At 47.1% G+C, this 26,683-nt stretch overlaps 1 protein-coding gene across 1 annotated transcript; it reads left to right on the top strand.

Annotated features, from left to right (window-relative positions):
- Positions 1–248: 248 nt before the first annotated feature.
- Positions 249–26,522, top strand: TMEM86A (transmembrane protein 86A). Its single transcript, XM_063158611.1, has 3 exons — positions 249–369; positions 15,963–16,227; positions 20,301–26,522. Exons 1-3 carry the CDS (start codon positions 349–351, stop codon positions 20,726–20,728), a joined length of 714 nt encoding a protein of 237 aa, XP_063014681.1. The 5' UTR covers positions 249–348; the 3' UTR covers positions 20,729–26,522.
- Positions 26,523–26,683: the final 161 nt, after the last annotated feature.

Below are 26,683 nucleotides of genomic sequence, written 5' to 3' on the forward strand. Positions count from 1 at the left end.
GGCCTCCGCCGGCTGCGAAGGGCGCCCGGCCGGGAGGCGGAGGCGCCGCTGACGCCGCCGTGGCCGGGGCCGGGCGAGGCGCTCGCCCTCCCGGCTGCGGGCCGGGGGCCGGGGCCGCCCGCTCCGATCGGCGCCGCCCGCCCGGGCGGGCCCGGGGCCGCCCCCTCCTTCTGCCCGCAGCGCATTCGCCGCGGGGCCCCTGTCCTGTGACGTCAGCGCCGCCTAAAAAAGCGCCCCGGCAGGCGGGCAGGGCACGGCTGGGCAGCGGCCGCAGCGGCGACAGCGACAGCGGCCACCCCAGCAGCAGCAGCAGCAGCAGCAGCAGCAGCAGCGCGCCCCGCCGCCGACATGGTGTCCCCCGTCACCGTGGTGAGTGCGGGCCGCGCGGCGGGAGGGCGGGCGGGCCGGCAGTGGGGTCCGCGCCCCCCGCCACCAGTCCCGACCGCTGTCCCCGCTCCCGGCCAGCGCTCTCCCAGCCGCTCCCCCGGCGCTGTCCCCGAGCCGCCGGGAGCCCCGGCACTGGCGGCCGCCCCCGCCCCCCGCGATGCTCACCCCGGCCTCCCGCGGCAGCTGTTGCTCCAGCGGTGCGCCTGCCCCGGCGGCTCTTCGCCGCGTCCTCCTCTTGTCCTGTCTGTTTTTAAAAACATCCACGGCACATCTGCTCTACGTGCGCTGCATCTGCTCAGAGCGGCGCTGCCCGGCTGCCCTGGGCTCGCGTCGCGGCAGTGCCCGGCAGCATCCTCCTGTCCCCCGGCCTCCCTTGCCCTCGCAGGCACCGCTGCCTCGCCATCCGGGGGTGCTTTGCTGTCCAGGTGCTGGTTTGGGCTCAGGCGTGTGTGGTGATTCCCGTGTGGGACAGACATTTCCATAGGTTGGGTGACCTCTCGCTGAGACCGCGTCTCGTCTGCAAGTCAGTCTGGCACTTCCACCACCTAACGACATGAGACTGTGACTGGTGTCACCTGCCTGTCTCATGGGGTGTCACGGTGCTTAGTTAACGTAACCAGCAATAAGATAGCAACTCGCTGCTGTCCTGTCAGTAGGTGATGTGTGCAGCAGAATTCTTGGATTGATGGAACCAAGCCGGTAACTGAAGGAGCTGTGGCTTGTGCCAGCAATAGGAGGAACTGCCCCTGCAGGTGAACGGGGCTGAAAGAACTGCCGGAACAGCAGAGAAGCTGCACTGTTAGACACATTCGTTGCATGTTCGCCTTTCTAGAAAGTGAGGGATTTGCTGGAATACCCCAGCAGACTCAACACATGCTGTAAGGATAACTGTTGGTAGGAAAGTTTCCTGGTGCTTTGCTGCAGCGCTGAACACCTACTGCTGGTGTCCTTGTTCCCTGTGGATCCATTCTCATCTTGTTTTGAAATACTTTGGTTAAGGGCCAGGCTATTGCAAACTCTCTGGCAGGTAGAAATCTTGTCCTGATCTTAACTCGCAAAGCTGGCGTTCAAAACTTTTAAATTGCTTTGCCAGTTCTGCACTGCAGGCTGTATTTTCTGTTAGTTTGGATGAATTTTCCCCCAGTTATTAACATGTACCTGGTAAGTTCATCAGCAGCCTGGGGATGACTTTTATCTCTGGAGACAGAGGGAAGTAGCTTGGAAATTATAACATTGCACTGCCAAACTTTTTTTTTTTTTTTGTGTTTTCCCAAAACAATTTAAAAGGTTTGGTATCTTTGTGCTTCTGTGCCATAAACTAAATTTGTCCTTCAGTAATGCTTTTGGTTATAGTGAATTGTTTATGTGTATCTTGGAAGTAAAATCTCATGTTGGGACAATACTGGAATGGCTCAGAAACTGACAGGATTTGTTTCACAGTTTGCAGAAGGCAGTACTTGGTTGTTGTGATAGTGCATCCAGGGTGGTCTTGCAGTGTTATTTCAACCGAGTTTTGAGGCAAATGACTAAAGCACGAGTACATGTTGGGAAGGGTGTACAGAGTTCAGACCGGAAGGCTTTAGGAAGGTAAACTGGGGAGGAAAATGAAAAAAGCCTTATTTTCTCATGTGCCCTTTTGACATGTAATAAAGCACATTTCTGCTCTGGCTGTATCCCTGACATGTGAACAATTCACTTCTCCAAAGGCAACTAATGCAGGTGTGGAACTATTGGGAGCTGGAGGGATGATAAGACCGGGAGCTGTGACCAGAGCTGCAGCTATTTGCCATTGCTGTGGAGGTGAGAGGGGAGGGTGACTGATCCTCCACACAGCTCACAAAAAAAGAGCTGCAAGCCTTCAGTGTTCTGAGGAGCAATTTGCTGCACCTCTCTGTCGGTGGTTGTCACGCTGCTGTTCCTCTGAAGGAGGGCACGATGCTGCTCCACGCCGGCTGTGCCATGGCGGGGAAGGGCGGCTGGAATTGGTGTCACACAGCAGCCTGTGCTGCCCAGGAGCGTGGTGTGGCCCTTGCACAGCTGGGGGTGAGGAGCAGGATGGCTCTACACTGGTGGGCTCCCTCCAGCAAGTCTCTTGCTGAAGGGAAGGGCAGTGGTCATCGGTCTGGCCACAGCTGGGTGCTTGCCTGCGGGCCCAGCCCTTATCTCTGTACCACACTGCCTTTGCTCTGGATCTTTGGAGCCTGCATGGATATTGCTGCCATGACATGATGGGGAGGTTCTCTGGAGGGGCAGCACCTGAGGCATAATCAAACTAGCCAGAGGAATTGATTTGTCTGTAGTTTATGTCCTCTCCCAGCACACTGCAGCATCATCCTCAATGGGGAGAATACCAGAAGAGCAGTTCTGAGAGTGACAGGATTTTTCTTGCTGCTCTTAAAATGATGGCCTTTGTACAGTACTGCAGCAGGTGGCCCTGGCTGCTTACACACAACCTGCTCTCCTGCATCTCCCCTTCTTTTCTTCCTTAGGACACTTTTAACATGAGTCAAAACCCGTGAGCTCTGTCTGCTGTGCAACCGATAGCGGGAAGGAACCACACAAGGGGGCATGGTCCATGGAGGGGACCAAGCCAGGACTGCTTGTTTGTGCTGGCTGCCAGATGTGCATCATTGCCTGGAGGGCTTGGAATGTCCACCCAGTGCGCACAGAGAGACCACAGCGTTGTGCAGAGCTCATCAAGCTGTGGTCTCTGATGCTGCACAATTCCTATGTGCTGAGCAGGGAACATGGCCACAAATAAACAAGTCTGCTGCCAAAGTACCTTTTAACATATTGTGCCAGGTCCTCAGTTGGGATAAAGCCCTGGAGTCCTGCTGATGTTAGTCTAGACTTGCATGGCACTGGGCTGAGGCAGGGAAGATGCATTTGTCTGCCATCCTCTTCCATCTGGTGAGCGATGCTCACTCTGGTTGGAAGTCACCTTGCAGGGAAGCTTTCACTGCTTACTCTGCTAGGCAAGTAGGAGTGTCCTGCTTCAAAATTGTTATTCTTGATGCTGCTCTGATTAAGAGCTGTTTTTTCTGCATAAAGCCATGTGGGCTGAGAGCCTGCAGTTGGAGCACAGTATTGATAAACAGCATGTTTGCTTTGTGGATGTTTAATTCCATTTCTCCTCATTCCTTCGTGTGAGGTTTAATTTCATTTTTTTTGCTCATCACTGGTCCCACCTTAATAAAAGAGCACTCATTATTGATTTTTGTCCAGCTCCCCCCACACCCAACACTGTTGTCTAAGTAGTTTTTAGTGTGAGCTTGTGGGAGACAGCTCTTGCCCTAAGGACCTTTCTGCCCAGCAGGCACCATGACTGCAGCAGCCACAAGTGTGCAGGAGATGAGCCTGGAGACATGCAGTCATTCTGACATTTACATAATGCTCCTTGCTCGAAGGGACCCTATTTTGTCCCTCAAGTTAGGACTAAACTTAGTGTAGAGCTTCATAGCACTTTGAGGAAAACAGGGCATGGGAAATAGAGATATTAGTTGGCTGAGGGTAGGTCTCTTTGGGGGAAGTTATAGATGATATTGGGTGTGTCTTTTAGAGCAAGATAAACAAAGGGCTCTCATCCCTACAACATTCCCTCCACGCCTGACTTGTACTTGACCTAGCACAGCCCTCTGTTTGGGAGACAGGTGAAACACTCTTTGGGACAGATTATTGCCCAGAATCCATATGGTAACAATCCCCATCCCTTCCCTTTCATCCTCTGGTCTGTTTGCATCTTCAAGCAGAGAGAGCTGGGTTGGGAAAGGATATGTTGTTTTGACTGCATGAAGGCAGTGGAGCCCTCAGCCCCATCCCTTCTGGGTGGGAAGCAGCAGCACCCTCCTGAGAGCAGACCTTGTCAGCCCTCGGGAAAGATGCAGGATGTCACTGGGACAGAGTATAAAAGTGACCTGCAGAAACTGGGCAAAATACCTGAAAGGTACAGTCTGGAAAGATATTGACCAGCAAGAAATATGGAATTGGGCTGGAGGACTGGGTGGGTATCATTTGTGTTTCTGAACAGGGGCCAAACCACACTGATCCAGATGGGTATGGAAACCTGATGTAACTCATGTTGCTTAGATACTCTGCACTGTGGGCAATTGTAGCAGCAGTAGGTTGAAGTATAGCTTTAAAGGTTTGTTATTAGGAGGGGTGCTCCATAATCCTCAAACTTCTGCTGAAAACAAGAAAGCCAGATGACTCTGGAACTATTTCAGCTTTTGCTTCTTACAGAGAAGATGTATTGTTTCTGCATTAATGAATGAAATGTTAGGTACCATCTAAGTTAGAAGTAACTCTTATGGTTAATTTTGTTTGTTCTCTATTTCTATGCAACATTGATGCTTTCATTGTAATTTCCCCCATTACTTAAATGCATCATAAATTGGGATTTTATTATGCAGGAGCTTGTAGACATGCACATTTATATACTGCACAGACAATTATGGCTCTACTATAAAAACCAAGTCATTGTAAGTGAAAGATAGAAAATATTTCTAAGCATCTGAGCTCACTGAAAAAAAGGAGGGAATAATCACCTTGGGAAAACTTAGCTGGATCTTAGTAACATTTATGTCAGTTGCACCTTTTGGGAGAAGCCTAAAAACTTTGGTCCTATTGAGCAAAATGCTGTGCTGATTTATGCCAGCTGAAGCCCAGGCATAGTGTTACATGCCACGATTTATTTTTTCAGACTGAACTTGTGCATTCTTGCTGTGACATTGACATTCTTTGCTGGAGCTGTTGCTAGGGGAGGGTGGGCTAGCGGAGCCTGCAAAGTGCAGGCTTCTCTCACGCTCTGCCCCGTGCCAGGGAGGGAGCACTGAGCAGGCAGTGCTGATCACTGCTGCAGGCAGTGCTGTGGATTAAAGGCTTCATTAACCCAAGTGTATCACTCAAGGCACACGTTTCTGTTGTTCAAAGTGTGCTCTGAGCGTTCAGATAGTGGGTGCAGCTCAGAAGTCTGTACTTACACATGATTCCTCTGAAAGGACAGAGGTGCATTTGTTCTGTTCTCTTCTCCTGCCCAAGTATGTTTATCCAAAATAAATCGACGTGTGGCAGAAGAGCCAAAGTTATCTTCTCTGTGGGTAACTTCAGAGTGCTGAGGAAATAATAACTCCAGTGAAATTAGACTCTTAGAAAAAGATGGCATCAGGAACCCATTTTCTGCTAGCATGTGGAAACTCTTGAACAGCAAGAAGACTATTAGTTACATAACTCCCTTCCCTCCTGGAGGCCCAAGTAGTTATTATATCACCACTTAATTTTTCTACTGTCCTTCATGTCACACAATGCCCAGTAGACTTGTCATTACAGTAGAGATGCAGATTTTGCTTACTGCAACACACACAAAATGAGGATGATGGTTATTCCTTCTTCTAGCCCACTTGTGCCCTTCCTATACCCATTTCTTACAGTGCCATGATCTAAATAGCATTTCAGCTAATGACAAGTTTCTGTATGACAAATGTGTCAGTCTAGAGTATCCCTCCATAAAATGCTGGACGTGAGCAAGTATCCAGGTGACACAGCACAGAAAACTGGGTCTGGGTGTTTACACACCACCAGAGCTGAAAAGCAGTAGATGGGCTGGGCAAGAGCTTTCCTGAAGATTTCAGGTGTGCTGGGCTGGGAAGGATTTCAGACATCATCAGGGCCCAGGGGCTCACACTGCAGCCTCTGACTCAAGAGTTGCACAGATGCAGATTCTCTCTCTTATTTCTCAATAAATGCAACCTGTGTCTCTTGCGTTAAGTCAGTTTTGCAAGGCTGACTCTTGTATTGCAAACCTGCCTGTTAGTGAGGATAGTGGCTCTTTTGATTCACCTTGCTGCAATCCTGTGAAAATGCCTTGTTTCTACCAGCAGGCTAGTCTTCTCCCAAAAACTAATTCCTGTAGATTACTGCAGGACGTGTTCCTACCAAAACTGAGAAAAGATGAGACAACCCTTGTTACCTAATTGGCCTTGAGACTGCTCAAGTTTGAATGAATGGTAAAGTTTAATGTTTTGCTTCTCACCAGACACCAGCTTTGGAGGCAGATATGGCATCAGTTGGCATCAGGCATTAAATTTCCTGTTATATATCAAATTGAGTGCCTTTCTGCTGGTTGCAAGTAGTCTCTGATTGAATGGTTGCTTGAGACTGAGGGAAGTTTGACCTTAAGCCAGCTGCTCATTTTTTAGCACACTCTAGGCACACCAGGCAGATCTTCAGATTTAATGTCTCCCATGACTTCAGCAGAGGTGGGCTGAGACCATGGCTTGGCTGCTGTATCCCTATTTACCTGTGTCTTTGATTTTGTCAGGGTATGGATAGCAGTGCTCTCCATTGCAGGAGGAGCTAAATAAGTTTTGTGGCTTTTCCCTGCAACCCTGATATAAAAGGAGTGTGATGACAAGGTTATCACTTAATTGATGTTTTAATTGAAGTTTCCACTTTGCTTGGTTGCATCTCTGGATTTGCACCCTCAATATAAAGGGAATAATCCTGGTAAGCAGCTGCACGCTCATTTGTGAGTGTGGTCTGCATTTGTTTATGCAGCTGGATTACAGCAGGGGTTTTGTAAGTAAAAGCCTGGGTGTATCAGTGTGAGTCCTGGGAGTGTGTGGGTTAGTGTTTGCACCTGCCCACTCCACATCTGTTGAGACTGCCTGGGAAGATCCAATTTGTCTTCAGGTGAGTTGTGTCTGATACTGACTTATCTGGGTCACAGCATCTTGACACAAGAATGGATATTGGAAGTAAAATCTCTGGCTCTGCTATTATCCTTTGACCTTAACACTCTCCTGTCTCTTAAGCATACCGATCCCATGATAACATTGAGGGGGGCTGCTGCTTTTTTTAAGGTATCACAGCAGCATCTCTCTAAGTACACATCTTTATTGGGATTCATTGCTATTTTTCCCTTCTGATTTTCTTAAGTTTCATTATTTCACAAGCTTTCAACCTGCAGGACGTGATGCACAGGTAGACTAAAGCTTTTCATTCAGTTTCCTAATAGGCATCAGACAAGCTGAGCAGTCCCTCCTGGGTTTCCCAGCACAGCCCTATTTGGTATTATTGCAGCCCCTTGTGAGAATTCAAACAGCAAAAACTCTTGTGCAGAGCTGCCAGCTTTCCCAGACACTGGCAGCCACCTTCCCCTCCTGTCTCAGTTCTTCCTTCCTGTTCCTTTTGCAAAAGCCTCACCTCTGCCAAGTGTGCGCCAGTCTGTTGTGTGAGCCAGAAGTGCCTTTTGAATGCCTGAGGCAGTTTCACCCTTGGCATGTCTTTGGCAATGGCTGGTGGGGCTGGTACAGCCTGTTGGGTGCCACCTGCCTTCTGGGCTGCACTACTGGCTCTTTGGCAGCTCCTGCAAAGTGCTGTGACAGCCCCAGTGCCTGCAATGCCCTTCCTTTAGACCCACATTATTCCCCACAGATTGTAGGTAAAATGATGTTTCTCTGCTGAAGAGGCTGTTCTTGATGGAAGGGCCTCCCCTCACAAATACCAATCCCTGGTGGCAAAGCAGCACGGGGCAGGGTAGAACTTTGCCAAGTGCCCATTTTTCCTGAGTACACATTGTCCCATGTATCCCCACTGCCACAGTGAAATGACGGAGTGACTGGGGTCCTCCAACAAGCACATAAATGTTGCAGTGTGTTGTGGGGTGCAAATAATGCTGGAGATGGGAGAGTGCAGGCTGAAGATGGGTTTCAGCCCTGGGAGCAAAGCACTCTCTCTGCAGATCCCTCTCTGGTATTACCTGGAGATTCAGCCTGCCCTTGGTGCTGACAAGGAAAGAACTGACAGCTCTCCCTGGGGTGCTTTGTTTTGGGTCTGTACCAGAGGCTGGAGAGAGGCTCCAGTTCTGCCACACAGCCCTGGGCAGATGTCAGTGGGTGGCACTTGTCTGTAGCAATGGGCCTTGCAAGGGGATGCTGCTTTTTGCTGTGGCCCTGTGCCTTGCAGCTCACACATTGGGCTTGCCTAAAACTGCTTCTTCCTGGGTAACAGAAGTCTGAACTGCCTGTCACAGGGAAGTGTGATATAAATAACCATGAGTCTGCTGAGAACAAGTGCTTGTAGTCTGGAAGTCCTCCCCAGGATAAGCTGGGGACACTTTCCTGTAAGCAGCAGAAATTTTTATCTGGATTCTAGTGTGACAGGCCAAATAATTGCCCTTCCCATCCTGGGGGGAGTTGCCTGGGACAGGTACCAGCTGTGCATTTCAGGGTGCTGGCTCCTGAAATTCCATGTGGCTTCACAGCCTCCTCCTCATGTCCAGAGTAGCAGTAGGGATATGGCCCCACCTGACCTCACTCAAGAGGAAGGGTGTGTGCCCTTGCTGTGGCAGCACTGCATTTATGATGAGCAAAATGAAAAGACAGACCCATTGTGGTTCAGGTTTTTAAGCACCTGCAAGGGGTTCTTTTGTGAGTGTTGCAGCAAAGGAAATGTTTGGAGAGGCTGGCGTTCTGCTACACAAAGAGGAAGATCTGGAATCCCAGGGGGGAAGAGCAATCTCTGCTCTGAGATAAGATGCTTTCAGGCAAATACTATATTTTTGCTTTCATTTCTGAGAGCCATTGAACTATCCTGAAAGCACTAGTCTATGACAGCCCCTGCAGGCCTGAAGAGGCTTTTGGATTCTTGACTAGTTTAGTATTGTTAGTGCTTGGCAGCACATATTATTGACCATACTCTCCAAAACTGCTGACAGCTATAGCATTGCTACAGATATGGAGTCAATCATTACTACTGCAGGTTAAGAAGAGGTTTTGAAAATAGCCCTGCTTGTGGTCCTGTGCCAGTCTGGTAGACAGGACAGATGATGGGTAATGGAAAAAAAGCAAAATCACCCCCAAAAACAAACTGTAGCAAAAATATGTACTTCCAGGCTGAATCTTCAGGGTGAAATGTATTTGTAATATTTTATGAGTTAACATCTGCTAAAGAAAGGCTTCACCACCCTGAAGGCTTCCCTGCAGTGCCAGAAAGCCAAGGACAGGTACCCCAGTGACTTTGTAAGGTATTGGTGGGTGTAGCAGTGCCTGACTTTGCCTGGCCTGGTAGCAGCAGGTCCTGGGCAGTGCAGGAAGGTCCCAGAGACACTGTTGTGTAGCCCATTACCAAGCTAACAGGATTTCATCTTCTCTTCAGTAGGGGAGATAACTTTTATGGATACTGTAACTTCCTTTACTGCCAGAGGGAACAGCATGATCCAGTGTCTCAGGATAGCTCTGGGCAATATCATGGTTCAAAAGGCAGGAAGTAGGAGTGGACTCCTCTTGCAGTCTGTGGCACAAGCAGTGCCCTGAGCTGTGGGGTGATTTCCTTGGCTCCAGAACTTCCTCCATCAACCTTAGAGACTGTTCCCTCACATTTCTAGAGCCTCCTACAAGGACTCTTATGAGGGCAAGACTTCAGTTTCCCATTTGTGACATTTTTACATTCTGGCTGTCTGCAGATGCATATTTTTTATCTCATGGGTGTAGCAGCAGAGAGCTGCCATGTCCAAGAGGTCACAGTGGCTGCTGAGCCAGCTTGGCCTTGTCAGCAGCCCTGTGAGCCTGGTCAGCACCCAGCATGTTTTACATTCTTCTTAAGCACCTGATGACAAGACAGAGCTGCTGTTTAACTTACACTGCAGGAGTGGTGTCTGCAGCCTACTGCCACAGCCAGAGCTTGAGGAGCCTCTGAGTGAGTACTGCCCAGCTCTCCTGGCACACACCAGCCCATTGTTGGGCTCAGCTGGGTGGCCGTGCCGTGGCCCACAGTGCCTGGGCGTGCTGCCTCACTATGGGAGCTTGAGCTGCCACCTGGAGAGGCTGGCACTGGCAAACATTGCCCTGCTGCCAGGCATCTGCAGGGAGCCTCGTGCTGCACATTTCCTCCCTTCTCTCTGCACCCATCTGGAAGCACCCCCAGTGCTGACAGGTTTTCATCCCCTCTGTGGTTAATCTGGAGATTTGGTTGAGTGTTAATGTGACTGCAAGTTGGGTAGCACTTTGATTTGGTGGTGAAAATAACTTTTGGTGTGGTTCCTTTCCTGGATGCAGCTGTGTCTGGAGCAGCCCAGCCATGCACAGGGGCCCTTGTTAGATGCCAGTTTGATTGATCCTCCCCCACTGCCTGCTCCTCTGTGCCTCCACCAAAGGGTGACTTTGCTGGTGCCAAGAATTTGTGAAGCAATATAGCTGAGCTCACCACCCAAGAAAAGTGAGGGCCTGTGCCAATTTTTTAATTGTATTTTTCTGGCAAATAGCCATAGCTTGGTCTTAAGAAAAAGAAGTCAAGTATTTCTAGCTCTCAACCCTGTGTTGGTCTGTTGTGGAGCAAAGCTTGGAAGTACAGCTGGACCTTAGTTTGCTTAACTGAGGTGGGGGAGAGAATACCCAGACTGCTGGAGTAGAGGGAGGAATGATGGAAGCCAACAAATCAGCCCTGTTTTGCAGGTGTTTAAGGGACCCTGGGGGTGGAAGAGCTGCCTTGCACATTCATGTGTCTGAGCTGGTGGGATGGTCCTTTTGCAGGCTGGAACTGTTCAGGCAGAGTCCTGTTACTTTTGGCTTGTGCTGAACAACAGAGGCTCCTGTCAGACAAATCCATGATTTTTTGACCCCTTGCAAACAGGTCTGACTGAACAGCTGAGCATGAGCTGAGTTTCACTGCATTGCTCTTGTGGGAGAAACAGAGGCCTGAGTTATGCTGGGGAGTGCCAGAAGCTGCAATAAAGACCTGGCAAAACTCATTGCATGGCATAACCATGATGGAGAGGGGATTATCCGCATGCAGATTCTCCCACACGCAAAGCACGTACCATCTTCTGGGTGATTTATTTGCTATTTCACAAATCTGTTTTGGATGCAGCCTCTACAGTCTTATCTCCACTTGAGGGGAGGAGGGTTTATCCATCACCCTGAATTTCCTGCAGCATGTGGAGCCTGTTCAGGAGCCATCTGCTTTGGATGCTTGGCCCTTGGCATCTCCAACACAAACAAAAACCCTCCTATTAATTGCAAAAATATGTTGCATCAACACAGTATTTCAGGCAGGTTGACTGGCTGCTTCAGTAACTCTTCACCACCTTCCATAATGAACACTTATTTTCAGAATGTTTTTCAGGAGCAGCTTGGGACACGTACAAGCCAGTACCTTCCTTGACAAATGGCAACAGGCAATCAGTTGTTCCCCAGGAACACGTTTGTTCCTGCAGGAGAGCAGAGCTGGAGAGCCTTGCAGAGAGCCACATGTTCTGGGCAGTGAGAAACAAGGGCCATGGGCTTGCAGTGGCAGCAAACTTGGCAACAAAACCAAATAAATATTTATTGGCACACAACTGGGGGTGAGAGCTGTTGTCACAGTAGGGGAGAACCAAGGCAGGATCCACAGTGTTGGATGCCAAAAGCAGGAGGAGCAGCTCAGACACAAAATGATACAAGGCTTATGGGAGGAGGACAACAGCCCAGCTTTCTTTGGCCAGTGCACACAGGTGTGCTCAAGTGATGCTCAGTGGAATGGCTGGGGTATTATTTTTTCAGCATTTTTCCTGGAAAGCTGCATTTTTCAGCCCAGTGCAAAGTGGTGTGAGCCATATCCCCACAGCAGGCTGGCACTCAGCTGGTGTCTGTATACTCATTTTCATTGCAGGCTGATTTAGGGGGCTTTGCAGGGAGAAAAGTTGATACTCCACATTGTTTCCTGGGACCAGTGCAAGGCTTAGGAACAGTGAACTCTGTCCAACTTTAGCATTTCAATGCAACAAGCTCCTGATGTTCTTCTGTACTTCAGGAGGAAGATGTCTCCCTCCCTGTGGCAGCTGGATTTGCTTTCCCACTTGTGATATAGATACAGACAACTGACTCCAAAATGTTAAAGAAAATCGAGGCACTGTCTTATGCACTGCTACACTGTGTAGCTGTTCCTCTGTGGATGGGGCTCATTCTGGAGAAGAGGAGCCAGGTGTAAATTTTTTGGCTTGGTTATGTGCCTGCAGCAGTCAGAACAGGCCATACACAGCAATGTTTCAAACTGGAGCAGAATGAGTACAGGCAAAACAAGAAGGGATCCTGTAAACCTGAGAGAACCTAGAGAGGTGGATATCCAGGCCCCAAGCCTCCAGAAAGCTGCAAGTGCCAGCATCATGTTCTGATTGAACAGAATCACAGAATGGTTGGGATTGGAAGGCACCTCTGGAGATTATCTGGCACAAAGTCTCTTGGTGAAAGCCAAGACACAACTTCCTCCTAGTCTGCCCAAGTCTTGGAGAGTTTCACTGGATTGGATACAGATAATTTAATAAACAATATTTCTACTGTACTTCTACAAATACAGAGATAGTGGCTTTATAGCAGTTTAAACTAGTTTTTAAAGACTCTAAGTAACTTAGTAGCCATAGCAGTTGAGAAAAAGCCCCAAATTATGCTCAGTTTAGAAATTAAAATGTTGGAAATACTGCCTTGTTTTTGCATTCAAGATATTTTCTGTACTGCATTTCAGCACAAAGTAAATTAGCAGTGGCAGGAGAAAAGATTTGGGAAGAAAAATGCAATAGAATTTGTAGCAAAATGGCAAAACCCAGCTTAAAGCCATGACAATCCCACACATTAGCAAAAAAGATCTTGTCACCTCTATCAAGTGCTTCCTTTTTCAGCCCCATGGTGCAGCCCCATCTCACATTCTGTCTCTGAGGCACAGGGACAAAGAAGATGGGTGGTTTAATCCAATTTATCCATGCAGACAAGAAATAATGTTCCCCTTCCCTGTGGTACAGCAAGTCCCATAATGGATTATTATATGCTTGGCTTTCCTCAAACCACAGCTTCCAGTCATGTTGGTACATGGTTTTCCAATACCAGTCTTGACTTGTCCTTCAGGTGGCAAATTGCCCCATCACCCCTTTCTGAGCCTCAGCCATGTGGCCAAACAGAGGATAATCCCCAGCCTCACCCTCTGGTTGCCTCAGTTTTTCTTGGAGGACTTTTCCAAAGTATTCCCAGTGCCACTCATGGGGCTCTCATCTTGGTCAGAGCCATGAAAGGGGTCCCAGTGAGCTGCAGCATTCTGTGATGGGCAAGGGCATGGTTGGAATTAACTCATCTGAAATCTACTTAAGTCTACTTGGAGAAGAAGTGTTAAGAAATAAAGTGTCAATGATGAGAAGTCTGCAGCCCTTCTAGAAGTATGAGATCATTCTTACATGACAGTGCTGTAACTCTTATGCATGAAAAATTCCTCAATTATTATTAGGATGGAAATAATACAAACCATTATTCTAAAATAAAGCTGTCTGGGCTTGCAAAATTTATGTTCAGATAGTGAGAAAAAGTAATTTTAAGCTTACCAAGTAAACATAATTGTTCTGCACAAGTTCTTATCTTAGCTTCAGTAAGGCAAGGTTCCTGGGGAAATGACAAATGTAATTAAAACCTGTCTCATAATGTGTGCACACAGGGGAGGGCAAGCTGTGATGGTAATTGTAACTGCTCCTAGCAGGTGTTTTTCTTTTAATATGAGGTATTAAACAAAACCTACCATGTTTACTAACCCAAATACTCTCCTGTATGCTTCTATGCACTCTTTCCCCTACAATACTTGATAGTTCCCAAGCAACCCCAGTACTGTGAGGAGACTATATGGGTTTTTATGACTTTTACTTCAAGTTCACTTGCTATTTGCTGCCAGAATTTTCCCAGGGAATGCAGACAAGGAGTGGTAAATGGTGATTAATTTAGACAGCCTAAGTAGAGGACTCACGACAGCTCCCCATGTAATACAAGAAAGTTAACGGCTTGCTGATGTCCTTTTGTTAGGGAATTGTGTAGCCTGGTTGTTTAATGGAGTGTTTAAAAATTGTGTTGGCAATAGCCTATGAATAATGTATGATGAAATACCTTACTGCCAAGAAACTGCTGATATGCTGGGGAAACTTCCATCAGATGTGAGAAAAATTTTGAAGTCACTGTCTTCTTGGGATGCCCTTTATTTATAGCCTCACTGCTTCAGAGATTGCATTCCCTTTTTAGACACTGCATGTGAAGATGCCCTCCACTGCCTCTGCCTCTGCCTTCCAACTCCACCTGACTCCATTTGCTTGTGCCCATAAATGATCCTGAATTTTTATGAGATTAGGCTTTTTCACCTGAGCATTGTAAACCTGGATTATTTCCTGTGCAATCTTCACCTAAGTACCTGCACCAAGGCATCCTGCATCAAAGGAAGATGGGCACTGGTCATAACAATGTCCCATGATGCAGGAAGCAAAAAAAGGGTCAAGTTATTTGGAAAAAAAAAAAAACAAACAAACCAAAGACAAGTTGGACTTGACAGTGTGAAATCTGTTTGGATGCCTCTAAATTTCCCCCCATGTCTTCCTCCAGTGCAGGAAGCCTCTGTATGCTTTGGCCATGAGTAGTGGGAAGTGATCTGCAGGAAATAAATCTTGCTTGACCAAAGAAATGAGAAGACTGAGGGTGAACCCCTGCATGCAGGGGAGCTCAGGGGGTTGCTCTGCCTTAGGTGCAAGAGGAAACAGGCCTCCTGTAAGACTCTGGGACATAGCTCAGGCAGGCATGGAAGCAGTTACAGTCCTTTCCTTTGCTCCTTGTCTTGGCCCTCAGCTCTTCTCCAGGAGGAAATAAAATCATAGCTTTGTTTCTCACATAGACTTTTACCCACCTGCACTGAAATGCAGAAATGTGGCAGGAGGGCAGGTGAACACAATGCATATCACTGTGCAGAGTGGTCTCAGCTAAGTGTTGTCAAGAGCAGACCCAGCTTGTGGAGCCTGTAGCTCTGTGCCCTGCCCCTGCTGTGGTTTTTTATGAGCAGCCAAGTGCTCGTGCTGCATTTTTATGTCTGTATTTACACAGTAGAGTCCTGAGTCAAAACACTTCCTGCAATTACTGTATTATTAGAATATTGCTAGAACAAAGTCACACGAGGTTGATGTTGGTATTAGTCAGCCGAGGAAGTGACATCCTCACCTGGGAGGTTGATGTGTTGGGTTTTGACACTTGTGATGCCAACAGCCAGCTCCAGGCATGAGGCTACAGGGCAGGGGAAAGAATGGGTTAGGTGAGAGGCTGTATCCTCAGGGTGATCTGCAACTGCCGAAGCAGGAGGATCTGTGCAGATGGGAGAGAAGATTTGTGCCTTTACTGGGCTTGTTTGCTGCTGGGCTATATCTGGGTATGCAGTATTTTCACAGCTCCTGGAAAGTTATATTAAAGGGATTAGTCTAAATATTGAGATAGGTGACAAGGAGCACCAGAGCAGTTTGACTAATGGACTAAATATTTTCAGTGGAACAAGTAAAGAGAAAAGGTTCTAAAACTTCCTCCAAATCCACCACCCACAGCCCATCCTGCCAACTGAGAAGTGTTTTCAGCAGAGAGGGTCACAAAGATCTAGGCAGAGGATCATGGTCAAGTTCAACCACCATTTCTTGGGGTAGGAACACTGCCAGCTGACAGTATATGGAAGAGCAACTTCCAAAGGGAAGGAGCCAGTTCTGTTAAGAAGTTTAAGATGCTTCTGATGATCCTATTAATTTCCTGTCTTTTAATGTTTGTTTTCTTTAGGTGAAGAGTGAAGGCCCTAAACTGGTCCCGTTCTTTAAAGCCACTTGTGTCTATTTTGTCCTCTGGCTGCCAACTTCCAGCCCCTCCTGGTTCAGTGCCCTCATTAAATGTCTGCCCATCTTTTGCCTGTGGGTTTTCCTTCTGGCTCATGGGATTAACTTCTTAGTGTCACACCGGAGTGCCAGCCGCATCCTAGCAGGACTCATATTCTCGGCAGTGGGAGATGCCTTTCTCATCTGGCAGGAGCAAGGCTACTTCATTCATGGTGAGTACAATGTCAGTCCTGAAGGGATGCCACAGTGCCCAGCTGTTACCCTCTTTATTAAGTAATGAGTTGCTGGGCCACATGTTTTGTTTATTCATGTACAGCTTAAGCCCCGGGCGCTGGGAAGCACTCATCCCTTGACTAAAATCCATCATGGTTTGGGGAAGCACATCATGGATGAGTCTTTCTCTTGAGGTTAGAGAGGTAATTGGGTCAGGTTAGGTTTCCTGGCATGTGTCACAGCATCTGGGCTGGCTGGAGTTGAGAAGCTGGCATGCCAGATTCGCTGGGGAATAGAAGGAAACACTTGCGGCACTCATCAGTTCCCATGAAGCTACAGGAAGTATTTACCTCCCATCTCTCTGCAGGGAGACCTGTCAGCCCTTTGCTGTGAGGATTGGGGATGGAACATATTGTGCACAGCTCCTTGGTGGAGAACAGGTGGAGAGAACATTTATGTTTTGATAGACAAGCCCATAGCCTGGGGGAGGCATTAAGTGGGTGATAGAAACCAAAGCAGCAGCAATCTTGTCCTACTTGCAGGTTCATCAGTGTGAATCATGCAGCCTGTTGTACAAGACATGTCTGTTTAGCAAAACATTTAAATGATGGTCAATCAAGGACAAACCTTACTGCAGTGGTTGTTCTTCTCTACAGAAAGATCCACATCTCTGAGAGCAAAATGAGATTGGTTTATTTTGCTAGTTTGCAGACTGGAACATAATGATTCAGATTAATCATTTAAAGCCACGTCGAACCTGCCTGCAGCAACTCTCTCCCTGGCCTTAGACTGTCAAAAGAAATCAGCAGCAGTTGAGTTCTTCACTGAACTGACTGGTGGGGTTTCTGAAGTTAATTTAAGCAGCACAGGGATTGCACATAACACCCACCATTAAGTGGCTGCTGTAACTGTCCCACTGGAAAGTGTGATGAGAAGAGAGAACTTTCCTGACTTGTGCTGTTGTCAGATCTGAAAGTCAAAGCTTATTTTTTGCCCTGTCTCATGAGGTTAGTATCTAGTTTTATTCTGGGATTCCCACAAGCTCTTTCTTTACGAGAAAGAAGTGTGTGCAGTGCCAGATATGAAAGGCCAAATGCTCTGAATCTGGTTTTAATCCTGCTTCCCAAGGGCTTATCCCCATTCCATTAAAAGTTCATGTAAAAATGTTTACTGATTTTGTTGGGGTTTGGATTAGGCCCTGAGGATTGGATCTATCTGGCTGAGCATTGGGCACACTGCTGAGGAGCTCCAGCTTTCTTGAGGTGCCATCCCTTCTGTGCTGAGTGCTGACATTCCCACCAATGGGCCTCCTCCCAACAGGAGTACCTGGCTCAGTTGCCTCAGCCCAACTGGTTTTGCCTCCTGGAGTTGCTCCTTGAGCTATGTATGGCCTGGAAAACATTCAAAGCCCATGTCCCCCATGATTTTTGTGTTTGCCCTTCTCCATTCCCGTGTAACTGGTATGTCTCCGAGTTTCCTCTCCAGGTTACTGCTAGAGGAAGGTTAGCCAGTCACAGCAATTCAGCATCTGGTTGATGTGCTTTAATCTGCAAATAAGTCAGGTTTTCAGCCCTAGTCTCACAACTTAGAGGTTGTGCTTAGTGGGTTTAGGCACATTTTTTCTTCTTAAGGAGAAGAAAAGCTCTGTTGGAGCATTTTGAAAATCTCAGCCCACTGAGCTGCTACCTTCTGTAGGGAAGTGTTAATATTTGCATTTCACGTATAAGCACATAAAGTGCACTGCTCCATTTCATCCCTCACTTTGCCTGCAAAATGTATTTTCTCCTATTTAAAATTCATCAGGTTGCTGTTGCTGAAAACTGACAATATTTTTGATGTCATCCGTTGTGAGACTTTGAAGTTTGAGGAGAGAAGAGGAAATACTGGATAAAAATTTACATTCTCTTCAATTTCTGCAGTTTTTGGACTGAAAAGGGTTGGAAACTGGGCTCATTTGAAAAGCTTTTGAGACAATGAGTTTATAAAAGGACATTTGTTCATTACTTTATAGGGAAGTGAGAGCCAGGGAACCTACTCCTGGCACACTTGACTTTTTTTCCATTTTTGCTGTTTCAGTCCACTAATAACACACTGTTTTCTAACTACTCTTACTGCATGTAGAAGATACTTTATAGTGTTAATATCCACCTCCTTTGACACTGCCTCCTTTGCAGGCACTTAGAAACAATTTATGCATTTGGTGAAGAAGACAGAGGAAACCCAGAGGAAGAAAGTGGGAGAAAAGGGCTGATCTCCCTGATGTGGTTGAGAGGACCAAGCTAAAGACTGAGAAATACAAGAGAAGTGCACCCCCTTCCCTGTGCAGCCATCACAAGTTTCTCTAGTTCCTGGCTTGATTTGTGGGTGTTGAATGAGTAAACTTGGGAGCTGACTCCCTTGTTTGTGACCAGCCTCCCCACCTATCACGAAACTCCTCCTGCCTTTCCAGGCTCTTTGCCTGCTGCATTCTGTCCTCCTCCTCACTGCCAGATGCCTGCATGAAGGACAACACAGTTCCCTGTTGCAAAATGCTCCATATAATGCCACTGAAGGAAAAAATATTGCTCACTGCTAGGATGACATATCCTTTCTCTCCTTACCACCTCCCTGGGCTCTAACCTTTCCTGCACTATAACCCTATGAAAAGCTCTTGTCCTAAATTCCTTCTCAGTTCCTTCAGTGTTGTTGTCTGTGAGGTGCAATAGCTCTGTGAAACATCAGCTTCTCATTATCCTCTTTTGTGCTTCTCTTTCCCCTTCACGCTGTCCATTTTCTCTAGCCTCACCCTGCAAAACAGATCCCCTCGGCCCCCTCCCTCCTGTGGATTTCCTTCTCATCCCACCATGGCTGAGCTCTCAGTGGGTGTCTGATCTGGTTTTCCCCAAAGGCACGGAGACATTTCCCCTTCTTCCTTGAGCTGCCTCAACACAAGAGTAGTAGGATGAAGCAATGTCTGCCAGCTGCAGGTTTTTTGACTGCCTTTTACACCGGAGCATCACGTGTTAAATGTGCACAAGTGTCCTGCTGGAGGATTCAGCTTCCCAGATCCTTTTCTCCATTTCATGCTTTGGAGTTGCATGAAAACTTCCAGCTCCTCTAATAACTTAACTCCTCTAATATCCCTGCCAGGATAAAGCAGGAGAGCCTGCAGCTGCACCATATGTGGGTCTGGGAACCAGAAGACCCAAGGAGCTGGGCTCTGTTTATGGCCCATTATCTACAGTTGTCATGACAGCTTGGAGGCAGCAGCTGTGCCAACACATTGGGACATATTTTTGTCAAATGGATTAGTGGCAAGTTAATAACATATGGGCAGCACCTTCCAACACCCACATCTGGCATTTCTCAATGGTGTTGCACTTCAAAGGAAAGCTGGCATTTTATTTTCCCTGACTGATTCCTGGTAAGGTTCATCTGAATCTTGCAAATAGCCATAAAATTGTTGGCAGATCACATTGGTGCAGTCCCTGAAATATGCCAGCTGCTTCTTTCCAGCTTAGGTTTCTCCCAGCTATGGGCAGAGATGGAGAAGCAGCCAGATTTAGTCCTCAAGTGCCTTTGGGTTTGTGGCTAAATACGGGCAAGCTTTGTGTCAGGGTTCAGAGGGATTAGTGTATTTTGTCACATTTTGTTCCTACACCGCTGTGGTTCCAGTCTTCTTGTTCTACATGTGACCTATGAGCAAAACACTATGGATAGTTAGAGGGGGTGGTCTTTGGTCTGCCTTGCTCCCAACCTTCCACTCAAAGCAGGGGAAGAGGAACTACCTGAAAAAAAAATCAATTCATTCTCCAGCAGCTTAGTTCCACCCAGCTTCTCAGCAGAAAGCCTTTTGTCACAGCAGAGCTGTACTTGGCTGCAGCTGTAATTGTGCTGGGGCTTTTTTTTAGGTTGGGGGCTTGGTGCTATCTCCCATGTACCAATTTTTATAATAAAATGGTCCCAAGTGGTTAGTATGGTTGTCACTGCTAGTGTTACTGGTAGGTAACACTGCAAGGAATTATTTTCTTCTGCTACTGCCTGCCAGTCACTGATGAAAGGTCCCACTTTCTGTGTCAATGCCTCTTTCCAGGTCTGCTGATGTTCGGCATCACGCACATCCTGTACTCTTCAGCCTTTGGCATGAAGCCTTTGGACCTCAAAGCCGGCTTGCTGATGGGCGTCGTTTCCAGCTCCTGCTACGCCTTCCTGTACTCCTACCTCTCGGGCCCCTTCACCTACCTGGTGGCCGTCTACATCGCCCTCATCGGCTTCATGGGCTGGCGCGCGATGGCGGGCGTGCAGCTCTGCAACGACCTGTGGACGTGGACCAAGCTGTCGGCCTGCGTGGGTGCCATGCTCTTCATGGTGTCGGACCTGACCATCGCGCTCAACGAGTTCTGCTTCCCCGTGCCCTACTCGCGCTTCATCATCATGGCCACCTACTATGCGGCCCAGATGCTGATCGCGCTCTCGGCCGTGGAGACCAGGGATGAGGAGGACTTCAGGAAGAGGAGCTAGGTGGAGTGCCAATGGTCTCTGAACACATGGGTTATATCTCAGGTGCTGTAGCTGCATTCACCCCTGAGAGAGATCTCCATTTCTCTAGGCACACTGGTGATGTTGATTTTGCTTCTTTGAAGCATTACCTTTGGGAATTACATTTTTTTCGTTGGCTTTCTCTGAATACAGCTTACTTCAGTGTGGAGTCCACATCAGAAAGCTTAGACTGTCCCTGCAGTAGTTACTCATTCAACTTTTCCTCCTTGGAAGTGCTGCACTACTGCATTCTACTTGTTAGTTTTGAAATTGATGCTGAATGTCTGGGAAGAGGAGGGCTGGTGGAAAGGAGGTTTGGCCATGCACTGTGCTAAAAGCCTTCCTCTCAACTGTAGGCAGACAAGCACAGATCTCTGCTAAAGTCATAGGTAAAAATTAATTTAACCAATGTTTGTCTCTTTTTGTGCATTACAGTATGCAAACTGGAGCTATTCCTCTACTGAAAGGAAGCTTGGAGGGAGAATAAAAAGAGCATATCCAGCTGTGAGCTGAGCTCTGGAGTCAATGGCAGCGTGTGGGGCAGCAGCCAGCAGAGCCAGCATGAAAGCAGAACCCCAAGCCGAGGGCACAGAGTGAGAGGTGTGCTGGCAGTGCTGTGTGCTTTGATTGCAGTGCTCACTGCTCCTGGGCAGGTCTCTAGGTGCAGGTCAGCACTGCTGCCTGTGGCAGAGCTGTAGAGAGCAGGAGTTTGGTGGGATTTTAGGGACATCTCAGTGTTCTGCCACTCCATGTGCCTGCAGCCACCAGTGAGATGTAATGGGCACATAAGGAACTTTGATTTTTAAAGCAGAACATACTTATTGTCTTAGTGTATGTCCTAATTATCCTTACTATGCCAGACAGGTATCTCATCTTTATGTCTTTTTTTCTCCAATGTCCTAACAAGTAGTATTCCATGTACCCATTAAGTTTTAGTAGCACTTCCAGCAGTACTTTTAGTACTGCTGCCTGCATTATCTTAAATCTTTGTGTGAGCATTGCCTGTGATCAAGGCCCTGATTTTGGATGTAGATTGCCATGTTTTGCCAGCTGGTGGAAAACAATCCTCTTTGCACCACTTATTTTTTTGTCAGAAAGCCCCTTTTCAGCAGAGCTTCCTGAAAAGCACTGTCCTTTGTGTTCAACACGCCTGCCACTTCCTTCTCAAACTCACATGAACTCACATAGACCCCTGCTAGCTTTTCCCTTGTGTTGAGAGGTCCTGTGTGGGTCTCCTGCTCCTCTCCAGCCTCACCTGGTGTGCCTGGCAGGGAAGAGGCATTGCCTTCCCATGACTTCTCCATCAGAGCAAATGCAGCCAGTATTACAGAAATCTGGGTTAACATCCTGACCCTGTGGGGGCATCTGCTGCTTTTCAGACAGGGATCAGAAAGGTCAGCTGCATTATGGACAGGGAAAGCCTTCCTGTAGGTAGCAGAGCCCCGTGTAATCCCTTCCCTTTAATGCTGTTATGTAATACTGTCAGTATTCATTCACTGGCACATGGGGGCCTGCCTGGAGTAAACAGCTAAGGGAATTCAGAGCCATACACCATTTTCATTCATCAGCATTGCTTATCTCCTGGCCACAGATTGAACCCTGCAGTGCAGCTCTCTGCAGATGTCACCTGCTGCAGCTCAGCTTGGCTGTTTGCAAATCTCCTCCAGCAAAAAAATGACCCAGCTGAGAGGAAGTCTAAGCATTTGGGGTGAACCCCACCATCCTCCCAGCATGTGAGCAAACAGCACACTGCAGTCTTTGAATCCCAGCTCCTTGGCATGGGTCAGCATACTCAGTCCTTAGCTGGCAGTTCTTCAGAGGAGCTCCCCCACATCCTGAGCTTCCCTTTGCTTTGAGGGAAATGCTTGTGTGATAAAGTAAGCTTTATTTAAAAGTCTTGAGTTTTGATTCTCTTTCTTCCCTCTCTAGAAACGAGTAGTCTTGAACTGCCTGAAAATAGCTGAGTTGCTTTTCTGTGTGCTTTTTCTTCTTGGCTGGCTTTGCTGTCCTGCTGTACCATCAGCCACTGGGTACCTGCAGTAAAGAGTCTTGATGTGTTATTAGGAGGCCTCTCCTCTCCACTGGCCATCAGAGGTGCAGTTTCTGGTGGCAGAGGGGGACAGCAGAAACTTGTGCAGCCCAAGTGGGCTGTTGTTCCCTTGCTGCCCTGGAACAGGTCACCTGGAGTGACCTGGCTGGGACACATTGGCCAGTCACACTGGCTCCATCCCGCTGCTGCAACAGCTTCAGCCTTCCCAGGAACACGAGGCAGAGCCCTCAGCATACAAAGGAGAGCCCTGGTTGGCTTGGAGGTTTACTGGTAAAGGCTCTTAATCTTCAAAATCTCTCTCTGGCTATGCATTCCTCTTTCTAATCCATATTACTTGAATGAGACCATTTCCCTGGAGACTCTTTCCTGCTGGGAAGAGACCAGCTGCTGTGGCTGTGATCTGACACAATTTTGAGATGCCCAAATCCTGAGAAGCACTAAGCAGTTGCTGGCGGTCTGTTAAATAACTTTTCCTGGGATTAAAACTGTTCCCTCAGCCCCAGTGAGGGCAATCTTCACTTTGAAATAGAGCAAAAAAAGGAGTGGTGTTCATATGTGACAAATGGTGTTACTGTCTGTGGGGCTGCCTTTGTGGACCCTCCTGTTGCCTCTTTGCGCTGTAAAACTGAGGTTCAACCCATTCCTCTCCTTTTCAGGAGTACAGTCCTTGAGAAGCACCCAGGAACATTACAAAGGGAATGAAGCCTTCCAGGTGCTGTAGTGTTTCTGGCCCCAGCAGCAGCAGCAGCAACTCCTTTTGTTGCTAAGCACAGAAGCTTTCTTTTCACACTGCTGTATCCAAACATCCTTCTGCAAATCCTGTCTGTGGTCACTTCAGCTTACTTTGGTTTGGTTACTTTCTGTAGTTATCAGCCTCTTGGAGGTCCTTTGGCTCTTTAATTGGACATATAAAAGATGCAGCATGTTTACTTCAGCCTCTTTCTGTAGGCAGATCCTCCTTGCACAGAACTCCCAGGGTCAGTCAGAGAAGCAGTGCTAATTGCAACTTGTTTGTAAGTGCTGGTAATGCTGTGTCACAGGGTGATGCTCATGGAGAAATGGCAGGTCAAGAAGAACAAAGCCAGAGGATTTTAACTTCAAGCTTTACTCTTACTCTGTGCTGGATACGTGGCTTCTTACTCCTCCATATTGAGGCATCTGTGAGACTGATTGGTTTCAGGATTACTCTAACATGGCTTTTGAGTAGATTGCTTGAAGGTTTCATGTTGTCATCAGTAGAGGCAATTTATATATTTTTACAGAAGTTTATAAAACTCCCAGGAGGAACTTGGCAGTTTTTGGTGGTTCTTCAAAGTTTTCCAGACTTGTAGTTTGACACTAGCACCTGCATTTTCATTGTGCCATTGTCGTATTTTTGGGAGCTGTTCTGGAAGAAGCAGATCAAAGCAAACAGCAACTGCAGATCTCAGTAGCAGGTGCCTCTTTCTCTTTGCTTGGTTTCTGAATACAGACAGGGGGTCTTTTAAGCATCATAACTGTGTTCTTGGAAGTGGATGGGAAGTTGCTGACTTCTCATGACAGAAATCCTCCTGCCTTTTATCCATGTTCACTCATTTTGTGGCCTTGGGTGAGTCACTTAAATTTTCTGGGGCCAGGAGCACATGTGGTGTATGAGGACAGGGCAATGCCAAGTTATCCCAGCAGGGAACCAGGCTCTCACCCCATTCTAAAATGGAGATATTGCCCCTTACCTGCCTCCCAAGGATATTGTGAGGATCAATGCTCATACAGCACTTTGAAGATGTCAAGTGCTATGTAAGTCACAAGTATTATCCAGCTTTAATGTTAAAATTGCTTTTAGGGATCTGCAGGACTTCTCTTAAAACATGGAATGTGTGACTGCCTTTTCAAATTGCATCAGATAGGAAAAAATTGCAAAATATTCGTTCATGCTGGTTAACAGGATGGGCTCAGCTCACTTGAACTCTGAGGGAGGTTCAGCTGAAAAATCTGAACTCTCTAATTTCAGTTTTGCAGATAATTTTTAGTTCTTCTAAAAGCCTTGACCAAATTCTTAGCTGTGAACCTTGCATCCAACTTTTGCAGTCTGGTCTTGTCCCTCACTGTTAGCTACAGTAAATATAATCCAGCCAAAACAGAGTGCCTCACAGTCTGCTGTGGCTTGTAAAAAAGCTGGAACAGAAAATGAAGTAATTCTGTTCAACCTTCAGTCTGCAGAAGGTCAGCTGGGTTTCATGAGACAGCTTTCAAAGTGATGTTTAATTTCTCTAAGTTTCACTGGCTTTAAAATCAGCAGAGAGAGAAAGCCTTGATGGAATCAATAAGGTCAGCACATCCTTCTTGGATTAATTTTTTAATCCAAATGAAGGTAGCAGTGGGTTTTGTAGCAAAGGAAGTGCTTGTACCACCAGTCCCTTGGCCCAGAACAAAAGTTGATCTAGAAATAAAGCTCTCAACCATCACTGTGTTCTCAACTAAATGCCACTGTTCACTGATCTAAATCTGGACCACAGCTAGAAATCACCTAGTTTTGGTAGCACTAGCTGCTGTACGAACACAAATGAAGGCAAGGAATTACACACCAAGGAATGTGAGCTGTGTACTTGTGAAATGGACCATTATTTTGAAGCAGCTGCAGTAAAATCTTAATATGAACTCAGAAGCAAACACAATGCAAATTTTTATGGTTTCTTTAAAATATTTGATGGGTTTTCATTTTCTTAGTTTGGAGAAAATTTTCTTAATGTTATTTTTATTTTTGCTCTTACGGTAAAGAATAAAAATACACAACTCTAGACAGACTACCAATGGAAAAAAGTGGCCAGTTGGCAGGAATGCCAAAACTTCTGTGGTCTGTATTGTTTCTGTGGTGACACTATGCTGCTGTCGGGTGAGCTACTGGAGTGGTGTGATGGCTCAAAAGTGAGACTGAAGCACAAGATGCAGATGTTGAGCCCCCAAGATTTCAGTGGGAGCATGACTGGGCCAATTTGGATCAGTCAAAAGACAGAGCATAAGGAAATAAAAGACACCTTTTCCTGACAGAAGAGAAGCAAGAAACCAAAACCAGCCCGTTGGGCAATGGTGCTGAATCACTGCAAACATTTTAATCTAGACCCTGCTGGTGCAGGTTCCTGCTGGACCAAGCCTTGCTCCTAATTCAGCTGGGGAGGCTTGCTCCAAGCCTATGGTGCTGGCAGGGTCAGGCCAGCAGAACCTGAAGCTTTGTTAAATAAAACTCAAAAACCAGAAAGCAACAAAAAAAAAAAAAAAACAAGAATAAAACCCCAAAACCACAAGAAAAAAAAAACAAACAACCAACCGCAAAACAAACAAACAAACAAGGAAGGAGAAAGCAAATGCCACGGGGTAAGTGGCAGTTCTGCCTGCCTGAGAATGCAGAGTGGCTGGTCTGCCCTGAACACTAATCTCTATGTCTTGGACCCATGTGAGTCTCTTGCTCCAGCCCCTCTCCCACACATTCCAGGCAGAGTGCACTGAAAATGTGACTGAAGCAGCTGCTCTCCTCTGGGCAGTCAAGCACTTTGCCATGTCTGAAAGTCTCTAGCACTTACTTTCTTTACTGTGATTGTAAAGGTCACCACATGCAGTACAGCCACTTGATCTGGGATCTTTTCTTAACACATTTTTATGCTGATTTTACTATTCTTTGTTTGGAATGTAATTTTTTTTTCCCATTTCTTCTGTGTGTAACAGCAATTAAAAATTTTAATTTACTCGGTATTTTTACTGTGCAGATACAACGTCTCCTTGCTCATTTTCTGTTTCTGTCACTGGTTCAGCACGGAATATGAGGTCCCTCTGTGGTGGGCAGCTTTGTGCTACTGTTACACCCTCCAGCACAAACTGCTGGTGCTGCTCAGCACCCCACTAAAGCTGCTGCC

The sequence above is a fragment of the Melospiza melodia genome, chromosome 6 (genome assembly GCF_035770615.1).
Source record: "Melospiza melodia melodia isolate bMelMel2 chromosome 6, bMelMel2.pri, whole genome shotgun sequence".
In the NCBI taxonomy this organism is placed as follows: Eukaryota; Metazoa; Chordata; class Aves; order Passeriformes; family Passerellidae; genus Melospiza; species Melospiza melodia.

Coding starts and splice junctions, on each gene's coding strand:
- TMEM86A (XM_063158611.1), top strand. CDS start 349: ATGGTGTCCCCCGTCACCGTG. Junction 370..15,962: donor TGGTGTCCCCCGTCACCGTG/GTGAGTGCGGGC, acceptor TGTTTTCTTTAG/GTGAAGAGTGAAGGCCCTAA. Junction 16,228..20,300: donor GCAAGGCTACTTCATTCATG/GTGAGTACAATG, acceptor GCCTCTTTCCAG/GTCTGCTGATGTTCGGCATC.